The 16,492-nt window shown below is 61.7% G+C and overlaps 2 protein-coding genes across 2 annotated transcripts in view; one reads left to right on the top strand and one right to left on the bottom strand.

Moving 5' to 3' along the window:
• Nucleotides 1-7,395, bottom strand: part of KCNT1 (potassium sodium-activated channel subfamily T member 1) — a 64,860-nt gene extending 57,465 nt beyond the window's left edge. Inside the window, exon 1 of the mRNA XM_033123156.1 lies at nt 7,223-7,395. Coding sequence (XP_032979047.1) covers nt 7,223-7,344 — 122 coding nt within the window. The 5' untranslated portion in view covers nt 7,345-7,395. The remainder of the gene's footprint in view (nt 1-7,222) is intronic.
• A 3,545-nt stretch (nt 7,396-10,940) lies between these two features.
• On the top strand, nt 10,941-15,422 carry SOHLH1 (spermatogenesis and oogenesis specific basic helix-loop-helix 1). Its single transcript, XM_033122067.1, has 8 exons — nt 10,941-11,005; nt 11,294-11,431; nt 11,933-12,080; nt 12,456-12,577; nt 12,666-12,763; nt 13,958-14,144; nt 14,548-14,618; nt 15,205-15,422. Exons 1-8 carry the CDS (start codon nt 10,941-10,943, stop codon nt 15,420-15,422), a joined length of 1,047 nt encoding a protein of 348 aa, XP_032977958.1.
• The last annotated feature ends 1,070 nt before the right edge of the window (nt 15,423-16,492 follow it).

Here is a 16,492-nt window from a genome sequence, read left to right on the forward strand (position 1 = left end):
GGAATGAGAGCAGCTCTACCATCGAGGGCTGCCTCGATGTCCTAGCAGTGGGGACAGGAAATGGAGGCACAGAGAGGTGACGTGACTCACCTAACCTCAGCAAGGCCAGTGCTGGGAACAGGCATCCCAGTGGCTCAGACCCACCAAGGCCCCAAACTGGGGAACAGACTGGGGGAGAATACAGAGAAATATGTTTAGTGTCGAGAAGGCCCCTTATTTAATCCACGAAACCAGAATGCGTAGAGGAACAGGTTTATCGATGTCCGTGTCAGAACAAGACGCTTCTGTTTAAGCAAAGACGCATCAAGAAAAGGAAGGAGCGGCGATGAGGTGTTTGCAACAGCAGTCACGTTCCAGCCACCGCAGGAACGCCCGCCAGTCATGAGGGAAACGCGGCAAAGGACAGGCAAGCAACAGCGGCTCAAAGGGAGGGAGAAGGAAGAACTAAGGCATCATGTACGCAGACCTTCTGCCTCCCTGTCAACGGGCAGCAGGGTCCCGGTCACAAACACGCAGGGCAGGGGGTGTGCAGAGCCAAGTGGTCACGAGCATGCAGGGCAGGGACTGTGCACTCCACAGTCTTGTGCTTGTGTCCATGAGTGACAGCACTGGAGCCGAGAGCCACATACCCGCCGTGACATTACAGCAGCTCTTTGACGCCGGGCCTCTACTCAGGATGCCCGACAGTGCACAAGGCGTCCTGGGAACGGACCCCGCCACAGCTGCCTGGATGTCCACTGGCTTGGGACAAGGCGGTGCTGTGAGCAGGTCCCCGTGGCCCACGTAGACACAGAGTGACCCTTCAATGGGACCGAGTGATGTAAAACGCCAAACACACCCCGGTTCCAGGGGTCGCCAGTGACGGTGGTGTCTTTGAGCACCCAGTGAGTAAGCCAGGCACAGATGACCCCCACTGCTCGGTGACTGCAGTGGGGGTGGGGTGAGGGGGGTTAAAGGCCGTGTGTGTCATCCACAAGTCGCACGAGGAGACCAAACATGTGTGACTCCTGTTGCTGGACGTGAGAAAGCCATGGGCCCTCCCACCCGCCCCAGTGTCACCTGGCTGCAGCCTAGGCGTGTCCCTGCCCATGCCTGGGCGGGCCCTGGGGCGGAGGGGCTGCTTCTCAGCCTGGACACGGGACATCCTGGGAGAAGGTTCCCTCCCCTCTAGACTGCTTGTCATGTTCAGACTGACCTTTCAGGAGCCGGAGTGTGACTGAGGGCCACCCCCTTTGGCTGAGGGACTTGGTCCCTCTCCTAAGATGCATTTTTCCATTGTTCACACTCAGATCAAAATTTCCAAGGAGCCTGGAGCTGCGTTTGACAGAGGAACTGGGGGCGGAGGTGTGCGTGCACGTGTGTGGGTGTGCGTGTGCATGCAGGCGTATGTGTGGATCTGTGCACACACATGTATGTGCATGTGTGTACAGGTGTGCATGCGGGTATATGTGTGGATCTGTGCACACGTGTGTGTAGTGACATATGCACGCACACATGCATATGCATGTACACATGCATATGCATGTATGTGCACACATGTGTGTGTGCACAGCTCACACATCCCTGCCGTGACCTGGACAGTCCTGCGGACACTGCAGTGTCACCTGCGTGGGGGCAGCTGAGCACTGGGCTCAGTGCCCAGGCAAGGGGAAAGCTGCCAAACGTCTCTGCTGATCACAAGACAGCAAGTGAAGCATTTCCTTCGCACAATAAAAGCCCGTAGCTGGGGGAGGGCATCTCTGGGGGGCCCGCCCTCTCCTGGGGAAGGGGCTTGGCCGCTCACCGCCACCTCAGAGAGGATGCGTCCCATTCTAAGTAGAAGCTCAGACGCATCACTGAGCTGAATTCAAACTGAAGCGTCATCAAAACTGACGCTTCTAGCAGCTTCTCTGTGCACTAGGCGAGCCCAGAGGACAGGGAGGAAGGGCCCTGCAGCAGTGTGGACATAGGGGTGGGGGGGGCCATCACCACCCTGGCCTTCCCCGAGCTCACAGGTCTGTCCCCACGGACACGTGCCGAGGCAGACACCGACCACCCACCTGGCCACCCGCCTGGTCCAGCCTCTCCAGAGAGCCCCCTGCTACACACCTGTGTCACATGCAGCATGCCCGGGCCATTCAGTGTCTGGTGGAGTCCAGTCCAGATCGCAGGGCCCAGCAATCACCCCCAGGTGCCTGAGACCCTTGTCTGGTCTGGTCCGCAAGCTGCATCCCGTTCTCTGGCTGAAGCAGCCTGGACACATGGTGGCTGCTCAGAGAGACCCAGGAACCACACACAGGCCTGGGCTGAGCTGCTGGGGCAGTGCTGACCCAGATCGGGAACTGGTGTGCAGGGGCGGGGGCTGCCCCCAGAGCTTGAGGCGGGGACATGGCGCCCCCTCTGCCACAGCAGGGTGTGCAGGCTACACCTGGAGGAGGAGGGCGCCTGTCAGCCCCATTTCCACGGCTGCAGGCAGCACCACCACTCCCCAGCTCAGCCCCAGAGTCACACCAGGTCCCTGGGTCCCTGTGCTGGCCATGCCAAGTAGCTCCAACGGCTGGCACAGCCTGCACAGGTGCTCCAGGCTTATGTGGAAACTGAGGCCCGAGGGAGGACACCCTCGTGCTTACACACACCTTATACCTGGCAGGACCCTTAGGACTTGTGCCTCAGCGTCCCAGAGAACCCAACTGCCTGCGTGGCTTCCTGGTCCTTCATCCTCCAGGCTCACCCTAGGGGCTCCCATGTCGGCCACGTGGGATGAATTCTGCACTTGCCACATACCCAGGGCCTCTGTTGCTGACTTGAGACTCAGCTCTTCCTGACACCAGATGCAGCCAAGAGGTGCCAGCAGGGGCCTCGGGCCCAGCATCCAGGGTCTCTGCAAAGATCTCTGAAGGCTCACATGGGGCCTGTCCTGGGGGGAGGGGCTGCGCCTGCAGTCCAGGCTGTGGTGGCCTAAGGGACCCACGAGGGCTCCATGCCAGGCTGCTGGCCTCTCCAGAGCCCTGGGCCCGCGCTCACCTGGAGATGTCACAGCTGGTACAAGACCCCCAGCTGTGGCCGGGGTCTCCACCTGGGCAGTCAGGAGAACGGAGTCACCTGGCTGGGCGGGGGAGATGTCCTTCAACCCCCCTCCCTGGGCCCCGCTAGCCCCACAATACATAGCATCACGGCCCTCAAGGCGGCTCAGGGAGGACCCCCTCAGGCCACCAGGTCCCCTTGGGTCCTTGACTGCTGGTCCATGCTGTAAAACTCGTCCCCCCCTCCTCTTATGCAGTCATCACAGATGCCACGCATGGACGCTGAGCATGACCTGCTATCCGCCCCCGGCTTCCTGCCGACCTTGAGAGGAGAAACATGATTTCATGCTTTTTCATGCTCTGTTCAATGGATGACAGACAGCTCAAACTGTTTGGCAGGGGTGGAGCTGAAGGAGGGACGAGCTAGGGCCATCTGCCTGCACAGAGCACCCCTGCAGGGATCGCCCACTGCCGCAGGCACTGGTTAGGTCCCAGCCACACCACCCTCCTGGGGCTGCCTGGCAGCCTGAAGCTGGGTTCCCAGGGCCTTCTGGGCTCCCTCCACTGGCTGGGAAGCGGTAGCTGCCCTTCCAAGGCAGAAGCACTGGACCAAGAGACTAGTGCCACTGAGGTCCCTGCATGGAGCCTCTGGTCTGGGCACTGTCATCAGGCCCAGCAGCGTCACAGGCCAGCGAGGGCTGTTGCCAGGCAAGCCTGTGTGAAGCCGCGACTGCAGGCCGGCTGGCCTGTCCTCTGCCTCTGGGCCTCACTGCCCTAAACAGAACAGGCCAGCCACAGCCAGAGCGACTGCACAGGGAACCTGTGAACAACTCACCCGCTATCCCTGTGGGAGGTCTCAACAACAGAGCAGACCTCTTGGGAAAGGTCTTCCCGGGCCCCTGGCCCTGCCTCCATCCCCTGCAAATGTTTTAAACTTGCCGGCATCCAGTTTGGGCCTCACATCCCAGGGCTAGGCCCCTGGCTCACTCCCGAGTTCCATACCGGGAAGAGGTTTAGGGTGGACATGGGCGCCTCACCCCCACTCACAGCCTGGAGAGTTCCCAAGACACCTTTAAATGTCCACGTAATCAGCACCCATCTGGGGACTCCACCCAGAGGCTCCCATGCACGTCCAGTGCTCCCCCCCCAGCCCCAGGCAAAGGCAGCACCGGGCCTCCCACCTGGAAAGCACGAGGGTACACACATGCGCACACACTCAACTATGTGTGTTTGGGGCCGAGGTCCACGGACAACAGTGTGTGCACACTCCCTACCCATCAGCACCTTCTCCCACGAGGACTGGGACATGCGTGCGAGTGCTCCCATCGCAGAGAAACCCCGGCGTGTTTGACACAAGCACAGAAGCGCCATGTCCCCAAGGCCGGACGCACCTGGGGCACTGGCTGCAAATCACCAAATCCTCTGGTGGGTGGCGGGGGTGCGAGGGAGAAACCTCAGGGGAAACCCTCCCAGGAAAGGGGACGACCTCGGCTGTACCAGATGGTCCTAAGTAACATCATGGGTTAATCAGACCCAGACACGTGGACAGGATGGGACACTCACGTGGCTGGTGACCAGGCCCGTACACTTGCAACGTGCAGCAGACCTGGGCATGAGGACACAGGTGACACCCAAACCTGAACCCAAACAGAAGCAGAGTTCTGAGCGGGTACTCACCTCTGCCCATCTGAGATGGCTGCTGCTGTAGGTACCCCCGGCCAAAGGCAAACCCCTGAGTTCCCTCCAGCCTCTCAGACCAGGAAGCTGCCCCTCCTGCCGGCCAGCCAGGGCTGGGCTGAACCTCAGGCCCTGTGAACCTTTCCTATGGAGCCCAGGCCACTTCCTGCCACTCGGCAGGCACCACTCCCTAATGGGACCTCCGGCCAGACACATACCCTGGCAGGATGCCAGGCCCTGATTTTTGCACCCTCTGCCATCAGGGCCCAGAGGCTCCCACACTGGCCGGGAGGCGGGCGGGGGCTGTTGGGAACTAGCAGTTCTGGGAAAGGCCAGGTCAGAACTCTGATGGGAAAGCCATTGGGCAGGATGTGACACTGGCGGGCCCTGGGGCGGCCAGGACCTCCTCAGGGTCCTCTACCCAACAGCTGTCACCTCCAGGACAGAGGCGTCTGGACCTGGGGAAGGAGCCCAGCAAGAAGCGAAGTGCCTGGTGACCTCGGCATGGGGTCCACACAGGGGCCAAGCACCAGAGCAGACTCCCAGGACCCCCACCGCCTGGCCTCACAGCTCGGAGGCTGGCCCCCACCTGAGTAGGGCCGGACAGACACTGGGGGTGAGGTGGGGTTTCCCCCCAGCACCCGCAGTCGGAAACACCGCGCTGTGACTAACACCATCCAGGACAGAGACCTGCTCAAGATCCAAGGAGGGAGCAAAGCCAGGCTACAGGACCCCGGGCCAACCCGCTGTGAAGCCTGGTGCAGGCAGCTGCCTGCAGACCTCCCCCCACCCAGACCCGCATTTGGCCAAGAAGGGTCTTTCCTCTCCTGCTGAAGCCCACCTCCCTGAAAGCCACCAGCCTGACCTCAGCTGCTCCCATCCAGCCCAGCCAGGCTCTACTCCCTCACCCAGCCTGGCCTTTCCTGGGGGGTGGGGTCCTCACCCAGCCTGACCTTTCCTGGAGGGAGGTTCCTCTCCCAGCCTGTTGTTTCCTGGGGGGGGGCGTCCTCACCCAGCCTGGCCTTTCCTGGAGGGGATCCTCACCCAGCCTGACCTTTCCTGGGGGGGGTCCTCACCCAGCCTGGCCTTTCCTGGGGGGGGGCCTCTCCCAGCCTGACCTTGGCCCTGGCATCCCCTCCAGACACGCCTGCAGCATGACAGTAGATCTGGAGAGAGACGCCAGCCTCGAATAGTGGGCAGGAGGCAAGCCGGGGAGATGGAGCTGTCTGGGCACACTGACCCACCAGGCCCAGACCCTGGGGACGCAGAGCTCCCGCCTCATCTGGAGGTCAGCAGGCAGGTGGACTTGGAGATGGAAAACCAGGAAGGGAGACACCTGTCCAAGAAGGAAGATGGGCAGAGGGGCAGCCTCTGCACAGATGTGGGCATGAGCCCTCTCAGGGTCACTCTGTGCCTGGTGGACATGACCTGGTTGATCCCTCAGAGCGGCCCGAGGTTCATGCTACACTCACTTCATGGGGTTAAGTCTGCTTCCCAAAGACACCACAGTGACGGCCGGCTCTCAGAGCATGCGCTCCTCCCCCCAAGCTGAGCCCCCAGCGTCCCCACGGGTGCCAGGCCAGGGCTGTCTCTGTGGAGGAAACAGCCTGACCTTCGACACGTGACTCGAAACCTGCCCCCCGAGCCTGGTTCCACACCAGGAAGGACTCTGAAAGACCATCCTCTCCACCCCTCTTCACTTTACATACTGGGTGACCAAGTCCCACAAAAGAAATCAGCAGCAGCAGCACCTGGCCTCAAACCCAGGCCACCCACCTTCCAGGTGCGCTTGTCCACTCATCTCTGGCCTCAGAACTCAACCATGCAGGACCCCGAGGACAGGGCTCCACCCAGCCACCTGGAAGCCCTTGTCAGTTGACCGTCTCCTCACATGGATGGGCAAATGGAGACCCGGGAAAGAGAAGTGACCAGCTGAAAATCACAAGTGGCTGGAGCCCAGGGCTCCTGCCCTTCACCTGACAGCACCTCACACGTGCACCCCAATCAGGGCTCTTCCTGGGAAGAGAGGCCCTCAAACACTCACTTCTGTGTGGGTACTCATGCCCCACTTGGGCACAGTGCTGCCACACCCAAGCAGGAGCACCCCAAATGGGCCCCTCCTCCAGGCTCCACCCAGGGGCCTGGGGGGGCTCAAGCAGCACCCGGCCCCTATGGCATGCCTGGCGCCCAGCTTCCCTGTTTTTGGGGTCTGCACCTCCAAGCACGCAGGAGACAGCTCAGCCCTGCATCTAAAAATGGCCTTGCTCCGGCCACCTGCGCTTTAAGGACACTCAGATGAACACCACCTGGGCACATCGGTTGATCACTGGAGCGAGTGCCCGCCGCCTCGCCCCGACCGGGTCCTGAGGGGCGCCCGTTCCCCACGGTGGTCTGGGGGTGGAGCTCGCTGTCCTGGGGGAGTGGATGGTCCTGGAAATGGCGATCTTGGGCAAGTGGGGCCCTGGAGGTGCGAGGGTCCTGGGGGACTGGCGCTAGCCCAGACTGAAGTCCCTCCGCGTGGGGAAGGGCGCAGCCGACTGTACCTGGTGGCGCATCGGCCGTCATCGAACACGAAGGTCCGGTTGGTGTGGCCCCCGCCCCGCGCCCTGGCCCGCGCCCCCCTGTAGACGCCTCCCGGGCTGCGCACCCCGTCCTGGAAGGGCATACGGGCCGGCGGCAGCTAGGACCCAGAGCCGAGGGAGAAGCGAGTCGGGAGCGACTGGAGACTTCTTCCCTCGCTCAGTCCTGAAATACTTTTCTATCTCCGCTTAAGGACGCACAGAAAAACGTGTTCTATCTAGGATCGGGTTCGGGCGTCTGTCCCTGAGCGCCCCCTGCCGGCCGCGCCTGGAACTGCGGCAGCGAAGGGAGGGGCTGGGGTCCGCCGGCGTCCCTACCCGGATCTGCCCGGATCGCGGCGCTGGGAGCCTTCCGACCGGGAGGAACTGGAGGGGGCTCTTTAGTGGCTAGAAAACCTCAAGCGCGCCAGGGCCATGCGCCCTTAGGGGTTGGGCTCCGTGGTGGGAGGGCACTTGGTCCCACAAGAGCCTCCGAAGGGGCTGGTGGACTCCAGGACATTTGTATTTAAAGCGCACAAGCAATGGTGACGGCACCAGGCTGCTTGGTCCTGCCTGGCTCTGAGCTGCTGGGCAAAGCAGCAGCTCCACCCCCCATCCACCTACCCGCCCAGAACACTGGTCAGTCCTGTAGAAACCTGCACCAAGACCAGTCCGTTGGCAGGCACCACACCTGGGAGACCCAGGTGGGCCTGAAGAAAGGGAAGGGCCCTCTGCCCCCCAGGCCAGATTGGCTGCAAGCTGCCCCCCCGCACACCGCCCTGCTCTGCTCTCACCCATCTAAACAGGCAGTGAGGAGCCCAGCTGGGGCAGAGGACCCCCACCCTGCCGCAGCCCAAGACCCTGGGAAGGCGCCCCTGGAAGGAGAGTCCTGATGCAGGCCCCGAGCACATCCACCCCTGGCCCCTGCTCACACCTGGCTCAGGTGCCCTCACGTAGCGCGCCCGGCAGGTGTGGCCCTACCTTTTGTCCTAGTGCCCAGGAGCCTGTTGCTCTCCAGACTCTCAATGAACAGGAGCGTGACAGAGGGACAGAGAGAGAGGGAGAGACAGACAGAAAGAGGACAGACACACAGAAAGACTGAACAAAGGGAGAGGGGCTGGGGAGTCAGACAGGGTGGGGGGAGCAGAGCCAGCCTCACCCACAGCTTTTCTCAAGACCTGGCACCATCCCAGCCTCCTGTGGGGTGGTCAGTGCAGGGCCTCCCCAGGGCACAACTGGGCCAGGTGATCCGGAGGGGGCATGGTGTACCTGGTGGTCCCCTCACCTGCAGTGTCTCTCCTGAGGTCCTGCCTGTTTACTTCCAGAAGACCGCAGGCTGAACACAGATGCTTGCGGGGGGTGGCATTTGGCAGAGGCCTGGCACACTCCAAAGTCCTCAGTAGGGGTGCACCTTGCACCCCTACCTGGCACGGCAGTAGTACCACGTTTCCCCGAAAATAAGACCTAGCCAGACAATCAGCTCTAATGCGTCTTTTGGAGCAAAATTTAATATAAGACCCTGTATTATATTATATTATATCCAGTCTTATAGTAAAATAAGACTGGGTCTTATATTAATTTTTGCTCCAAAAAAATGCATTACAGCTGATTGTCCAGCTAGATCTGATTTTCAGGCAAACAAGGTAGTACATCTTGGGGGTTTTTCCCTCTCTGTCCAGAGCAGTGGACACTACCGCAGAGTCTCAGCCTCCCCAGCCGGGCACAGTCCCCAGGAGGACTCTGACCTCCCTCGGGACTCCTGCTGGTGTGTGTCCATCTTGCAGACCCCTCAGCTGGTTGCTCAATGACAGATCAGCGTGTTCTCAGCAATGGGGACTGACAAGCTCTGTGACATTTCTGAGAGCTGCAGGGAACTCAAAACTTGGCCCCGCTCTGCCGGAGGAGCCAAGCCCCAGAACCTCCTTGAAAGAGAAGGGGTCTCCATTCTCCCTCTTTTCCCTCCCTTCCATCCGTCCTCCAACAAATACCAATTGAGCAGCTCTAGCCTGCCCAGCACAGCCAGGCCCAGGTGGACCAGCGAGATGAGCACACAGGCCCGGGGACCACTCGCTCTGAGCACCGGGACCACCCCTCCAAGGAACCTGCTGGAGACTGGAGCTCTGAGGAGAGCCTCCCTGGGGGTGACACTTGAGTTGAGGAAAGGATCCAGGCAGAAGACAGGCAGGAGTGAGACAGTGTCACAGCGGAGCTGGAGCTAAGCCCAGGGCAGGGGTGGGGCAGGCAGGAAGGCCAGGCAGCCTTCACTGAAGCTAGGGTGCTGGGGAAGGCACGGGGGTGGGGAGCCCCGGGGTGGATGGTGCTGGGAGGTGTTCAGGGTGCCTCCTGCTCCTTGGTGGATGGTGGCCCTCGACTTAAGCAGAGCACCCTAAGAGGATGCAATTTGGGGGGGTGGGCACACGTGGGCCCTGGAGTTGCTGGCCTTTAGGGGCAGGTGGGCACCCTCCACCTGGTCTTTAACCGGCCCGAGTCCCATAGATCTTGGCTAAACAGTTTTCAGACAGACCAGCCTCCCCACTCCCTGTCTGTGCCCCCATACCTGGTTCCTACTCCCACCTGCCCTGGAAGGAGAGTCCTGATGCAGGCCCCGAGCACATCCACCCCTGGCCCCTGCTCACACCTGGCTCAGGTGCCCTCACGTAGCGCGCCCGGCAGGTGTGGCCCTACCTTTTGTCCTAGTGCCCAGGAGCCTGTTGCTCTCCAGACTCTCAATGAACAGGAGCGTGACAGAGGGACAGAGAGAGAGGGAGAGACAGACAGAAAGAGGACAGACACACAGAAAGACTGAACAAAGGGAGACTGAACACAAGATTCGAGAAATCGTCATCTGCTCCTTGTACTGTATTTCCCCCAAAATAAGACCTAACCGGAAAATAGGCCCTAGTATGATTTTTCAGGATGACATCCCCTGAACGTAAGCCCTAATGCATCTTTTGGAGTAAAAATTAATATTAAGACCCAGTCTTATTTTCGGGGAAACATGGTAGGCCCCCCTCTACTCTCAGGTTAAGACCAATTCCTTCCCCAAAAAGGGGGGTCCTACCTGCCCACGTCTGGGCCCCTGGACACCAGGCCCACTAGCCAGTCGAGGGACTAGCCGGGCTCCTGTTGTGTCCCAGCTTGATATGCAACACAGCTGTCCTGGAAGTCACCATTTCTCCCTGAGGACGCTCTCCCTCCACAGGCTAGTAACTTACTTGTCCATCATGTCGTGAGCTCCTCTAGGGCAGGGCCCACACCTCCAAATGGCCAGCACCTAGCTCAGAGCTGGCACCCAGGAGGCACCCATGGGCGGGTAGGTGAGGGGAGACCACACCCGAGTGGGGGCTGGGCTGACCCTCCCCGGAAGTGGGGCAGGACTACTCAGGGTCGGCCTCCTTTCCCAGTGCACGACTGGGGGCTTGGTGTGGTCACACCGGTCACCACTTTCTGGCACCTTCTCCGTGGGGGGAACTTTGGGGCACACAGGCTAAGCCGGCCAGGAGTAGAGCGCAGCATGGGGCAAGGCGCGTGCGGAGGCGGGGCAAGGGCGCAGTGAGGCAAACCGCAGTGGGTCAGGTGCTGACTGGCTGGGGAGCACGTGGGGGCGGGCAGAGTGCACGTGAGTGGGCGGGGCTGGCAGGACGCTCACGTGTGGGGCGGCGAGCTTATGGGTCCCAGGCCTGTTGCGCCTCCTGCAAAGTTCATGGCTTCCCAGGGCCCCCAGCCCAATGCTGAGCTCCTCCAAGTCCCCATCTCCAGGGGATGCAGGTGAGGAATTGGGGCCTGGAGGCACGGGAGGGCGTGAGGTGACCGGCCTCTGCCCAGGGGTGTTCGGTGTTCCCGGGCCCCGCGCTTCCGCCCAATCAAATGGACTAAGTCCCCAACCCCACCCAGCATGGCCCACCTGGCAGTGGGGGGAGGGGAGGCCGGGCACCTGCTGTGTTCCTGGGCCACCCAGGCCCTGCCCTGCACCGGCACTCAGCCGCCCCCAAAGACATCCATTAGCGCATCTGGGTTGTCTGGGGTTCACGGAGCCCGGTGCCGTTGACCTCTTAGCAGCAGCTCTTCCTCGACTCGTGGCCAGTTCCGCTGCAAGGACCTCGGTCGGGGCTCTGGCCTGGGCAAGACCCCCGTGGCGGCGGAGGGTCCCAGCTGCTGCCTCCCGCGGAACGTGCTGAGCGAGAGGGAGCGCAGGTGGGCATCAGCTTCCGTGGCGACGGTGGGGGTGGGCTCACCTGGCCTGTGAAGGGGTGTGGGGGGGAAGTGGGTGCCACAGGTCAGATTTGTGGCTGCAACTGGATTTCAGGCAGCCGGAACAAGTTTCTGGCGTCTCTTCAGTAAGGGAGCTGACAGCCTGACCCCAAGGGAAACAAAACCCCCAGGGTGGAGGCAGGGGCCACCCCTGCAGCCCTCTCTAAAGCCCTGGGCATCTTGAGGTTGTGAATTTGGGTCCTCTAGACCGCAGACTCTGCCTGGGCCCCAGCCCCTGCCCACACCCCCAAGCAGTGATGCCCCAGATCTGTGCCTTGACATGGATCCCTGAGGGGCTCAGACCAGTCGGAGGGCCAGCTAGTGGCCTTGGTCTGTGGTCCTACCTGGGAAGCCCCAGAACTGCTCAGAGGGGGCTTGTAGTCCTTTCTCCCGGCCATGGCTAGGTAGGCTCACGGACAGACATTTGTCACTTGTCTGAAGCAGGAAGCGAATCTCAGCGAGCTGTGAGCGCCTGCGGGCACTTCTGCCCCAGTTCGATGGCCGGCGGGAGGACATGGCCACCGTCCTGGAGATGTCGGTGCAGTTCCTGCGGCTGGCCGGCAGCCTGGTACCCAGCCGGGAGCCGCACGCTGTGAGTGTTGTGCAGTGCCGGTCAGCCCCGCAAGGAGTGGGGCTGGGGGCCAGCTCCGCCCTGCACAGCCCCGCTGGCCGCCTTGGTGCAGGCGCTCCTGTGTTTGTGTGATGTGTCCCTGTCACTGTACTTCCTGTGGGCGTGACACTGTGGCCTCCACCTCCAGCCCCTACGTCCGTTCCCTGCCCACAGTGCCCAAGCCAGCATGGGGTCACAGCCCCTCACCCCGCTGCGCCCAGTCCTGAGGACCAAGTTCTGTGCTCAGGGTGGATCTCTGGGAACCCAGGCAGGGCAGCCAGTGATGGACCACAGCCCACTTTTCCTGTGGATTTTCCCATTCATCATCTCCATTTTCTGTGCTTATTTCACTTTTAGGTTCTTGCTCCTTCCAAGGAGATATGGCACCAGTGGCAGAAGGACATTTTGCAGCTGGCCCTGGCGAGTCAGACCCTCGCAGGTGCAGCAGACGTCGGGATGGGAGCACCCAGTGTGATCATGTTAGTGTCCCCTGTGGGGCCGGGGCACCCCTAGGGGCTGCAGGTGTAGACCGCTCAGAGCCCCCCCTTTTGTCTTTGCACCATTCAGGCAGCAGGCCCCCCCAAGCTGTGCGGCCACGGGTGTGAATGAGGGTGAGGCCCCCACAGGGGTAGCCGAAGTGCTGGACAAGCCAGTGGCCCTGCCTGGTAAGTGTGCGTGGGTACGAGCATGATGGTGAGTGCCATCCTTGTCCGGGGTGAGACTGGCAAGCTCTGCAGGATGTCTTCCAGGCCTGGGGACAGCAGGGTCTGTTTCTGAACAGGCGTTGGACACTTACCATTGAAACCAAGCAAGGGCTCTCACAAGGGACAGGTGTGTGGGCTGTGGTGCCTCAGGTGTCCTGCCAGGAGTGACTGGCTGTCCCCTGTCGTGTCTCTTGCCAGGACCTCCCTCTACCAGGGATCGGGGTCCAAGCTAGCAGCTCTCCCAACCGCCCCTACCCCCAAGGACAGGGCCCTACCCTCTCCTTCACTCTGGGCCTCTAGGGGTCGCTGGGTCCCCCAGGAAGTGTGGAAGGTGGAGGGACTTGTTCTATCCTCATTGTCCTTGCGGTCACTTCTGTGTGCGGCTCCTGAGAGCAGCCCTTGCCCATACAGGGGCCTTGCTCCCCCCACCCCACCCCCGCCCCTGGCTGTGGGGGCTGGCTGCCCTGAGCCCTGTCATTCGCTGTTCTGCAGTTGGGTGAGTCATGGGCCTGCGGCTGTTCCCTCCCCTACGTGGGGCTTTTGTTCCCTGACGCTGCCCCCAGCGAAGCCCACAGGGCACCTCTGATGGCTGCCTTCCCCTCACGCTGGACTCCTGCCCCCGCCTGGCTATTTGTCACTCCTAGTGACAGCGTTTAAGCTGCCTGCCTGTGTTTGCTATATGCCATTATCCTCGAGTCCCACAGGAGGCGAGGCGGTGCCTTCCCACTCCCCGAGTGCACCCACTGAGGAGGGGATCGGTCTTGCTGTGGAGAGGGCTGTCCATAGCACTGGGGCCACCAGGGGACTCCAGGACCCACAGGCAAGACATGAGGGTTCAGAAGTCACGCAGCAGGGAGCTGTCCTGAGGCGGGCTGAAGTCAGGGGTTGTGGGGTAGGTGGAGGGTGAAGCCGGCCAGAGCTGAGGACCTCCAAGTGTGAGCCCACATGGCTGCCCTGAGGTCAGGTGGGCCCTGCCTCCAGGTAGCGTCCCTGGCCCCAGGTGTCAGGCACCTCACCTCTGGGTGTTTACCTTCTCCTGGTTACCTGCCTGCCTCTGCTTCTGAGTTCCCTGTAGGGCTCAGGGAAGGGTGGACGTTTGCAGGGGAGGGCTGCTCGCCACTGGGCAAGCTGACCCACCCCTCACTTCTCTCATAGGACCTCCCAGCCTGGTGCCCGGGGCCCCTACCCTGAGTGCCTCCAAGGACCCACGGCTGTCCCAACCCTGGCCTCTCCGCTCTCAGCCACCGACCTCCACGCTGGTGAGCGAAGAGGCTCTGAGCTGCCTGAGCCAGGCTGGGCCCCTGACCCAGGGGACTGACAGGGCTGTGACTCCAGACCCCAGGTGGGTCCCCGGTGGGTGTGTGCACCTTCCCGCCCTGCCCCCGGTGTGGGGGTCTTTGCCCCTCACCCCTCACTTTCTCACTGTGTGTGTGGACAGCCAAGGCCCAGGTGAGCGGGGCTTTCTGATGTGATTCTGAAACCACTTTTTTGTCTTGCTAATTGTTCTGTTTTGGTTGATGGTAAATGAGCGTGAGCTTTGTAAGCACCAGCTGGGGTGTGGGAAGGGACCTGGTGCCGGCTGGAGGGGGCCAGTGGGCCATCCATGCTCCAAGCTGGAGCAGACCGGGGAGCAGCTGTTCTGTGTCTGAACCTGAAGTGCCTTCTGGGGTCACGCCTTCCTTGAGGACCGAGGACAGGGTCCACCTGGGGCGAGCACTCAGGGTAGGGTTTCCTTGTCCCTCCAGGTGTGTTTCAGGATGCGACGCGGAAGACGGGGTGTCCTTCCTGCTGACTGCCAGTCCAGACTGGTGGGAGGGTGAGTGAGGGACGCTCGGGGGGGCCACCTCCCCTGATCAGGGACAGGCTGTGGCGCCTCAGCCATCCTGATGCGGGGCTAGGATTGTATGATGTGACCAGCCTGCTGCGTGACACCAAAGTCCCGATGTCTTATCACTAAGTTCCCGTTTCTTCCTGTGCTGGAGTTGTCATCAGCGAGAGGAATGAAAGGTGCTGTGTGTGGCGGTGGGAGTATGTGTGAGCGTGAGTGTGAGGACACGGTGTGAGCGGCTGGTTGTGTGTTGTCTGTGAATCACCTCAGTGCCCTTTGTCTAGACTAGACTCCGAGAAGGGCGTCTGGACGTGTGCTGACTTGAGCGTCTGCAGGGTCTAATGCTGGGGCAACAGCCTAGTAGTTCTGGCCAGCCGGGTCCACCCTGGTCGCGAGCGGGGCCAGCAGGCGTGGGCCCACCCCGGCCATGGCACCTCCTGTTCCCGTGTCACAGATAAGCAGAGAGCTCTGAGTTGGGGCAGGCAGGCACAGGTGCCCCTCTCTGTGCACTGACTCATCCTGCATTCCTGAGGCCCCTGTGCCTGCCCCGCTCATGTGTCCCTTCTGCTTCCAGGGTCGCTGGAGGGCAGAGGTGGCGGTGCCCCCTCTCGTGCTCCAGCCAGGAGCAGCCCACTGGACAGGGCAGAGCTGGGCTTCCTTGCAGACCCTGAGCCCGGCTCCCAGGAGCCTCTGGACGGCCCGCTGGAGGCTTGGGGCTCCGACGTGGGGTGCCCCAGCCTGGCCCTTCGGGAAGAGGTGGACAGCATTTTCCCCGACTTCTTTACCTGCTAGGCAGCTGGGTCCCACCAGGCCAAGGGGAAGGGCACACATATGCTTGGGCACTTTATTTCGGGTTGGGTGCATCTGTGCTCTAATCTGAGTGAGGCTGACAGGGCCGTGACAAGCGGAGGCTGGATATTAAAGAGGAAAACCAGTTTTCCTGGAGGAAGCAACCTTTTCTTGTGTAATTAATGCGAGTCACTGGGCACCTGGCACCACTTCCATTCAGAGTGTGGCACCTACCCAGGGTTTTGTTTCTGTGCCTTCTCAGCCTGGTGTACCCCGGAATAACCCAGCCCTGGAGCCCGGGGAGGTGAGGGGTCCACAGACTGAGCATTCTGTGTTCTGGGCAGCTCCCCGGAGAGGTGGGCATGGGACCTGATGCCTCGTGTCCATGAGGCTGGCCTGAGGGGTCCCCACAGGGTCCATCAGGAGGCCCTGGTGCCTTCTCTCCAGGCCGGGGTGCCCCTAGGAAAGGGCTGGTGTCTGCTTTCCTGCCAAGGGGGTGTTGGGGAGCCTGGCACAGAGACCACCTGGCATTGGTGTCTGGACCCTCCCTCCCCTCCATGGCGGACACAGCTCCAGTTCCAGCTGCTCCTGTCCCCAGGGTTACCATGAGGGGTGGCCCAAGACCCGCGTCTGGCTGGGCTGACTCTGCTATGAATCCCAGTGCCTTCCAGCCACAGCAAGGCAGGTGCTGTCTCTGACCCAGGCAGCCAGGGGCTCACCCTGCTCATCCCCTGCTGGAGACACTGGGCTCTAGGCCCCCGATGCCCCCAGGCCAGTGAGGGCTCCAGGGCCCAGAGGATTCTCTGTCCCCCAGTAGGGAATGACCTCAGACTCTGCTGTCCCCTGCCCCCCTCTCCTGTGCCTATACATACACACCACCACCCCCAGTGGAAAGTTCCATTCCTTCCTAGTGTGAGTCATTGAGACAGAGCTGAGGAGTGGCTGGCGTGGGAGGAGGTGCAGCACGTGAGTGTCAGTCACAAATCCTGGGCCCTGGGTGGAGCTGGGGAGCAGCGGAGCAGGGGCTTTGGGGAGGGGCCTGGGGGAGGCCCAGGTCCAGGCTGGTAGGGGGT

Source organism: Rhinolophus ferrumequinum, chromosome 12 (genome assembly GCF_004115265.2).
Source record: "Rhinolophus ferrumequinum isolate MPI-CBG mRhiFer1 chromosome 12, mRhiFer1_v1.p, whole genome shotgun sequence".
NCBI lineage: Eukaryota > Metazoa > Chordata > Mammalia > Chiroptera > Rhinolophidae > Rhinolophus > Rhinolophus ferrumequinum.

What these genes read in the sequence shown, in the direction of transcription:
- SOHLH1 (XM_033122067.1), top strand. Translation starts at nt 10,941, where the DNA reads ATGGCTTCCCAGGGCCCCCAGCCCAATGCTGAGCTCCTCCAAGTCCCC. An exon ending in CCCATCTCCAGGGGATGCAG is followed by an intron (nt 11,006 to 11,293) that starts GTGAGGAATTGG and finishes TTGACCTCTTAG; the next exon opens with CAGCAGCTCTTCCTCGACTC. An exon ending in GCTGTGACTCCAGACCCCAG is followed by an intron (nt 14,145 to 14,547) that starts GTGGGTCCCCGG and finishes TTGTCCCTCCAG; the next exon opens with GTGTGTTTCAGGATGCGACG.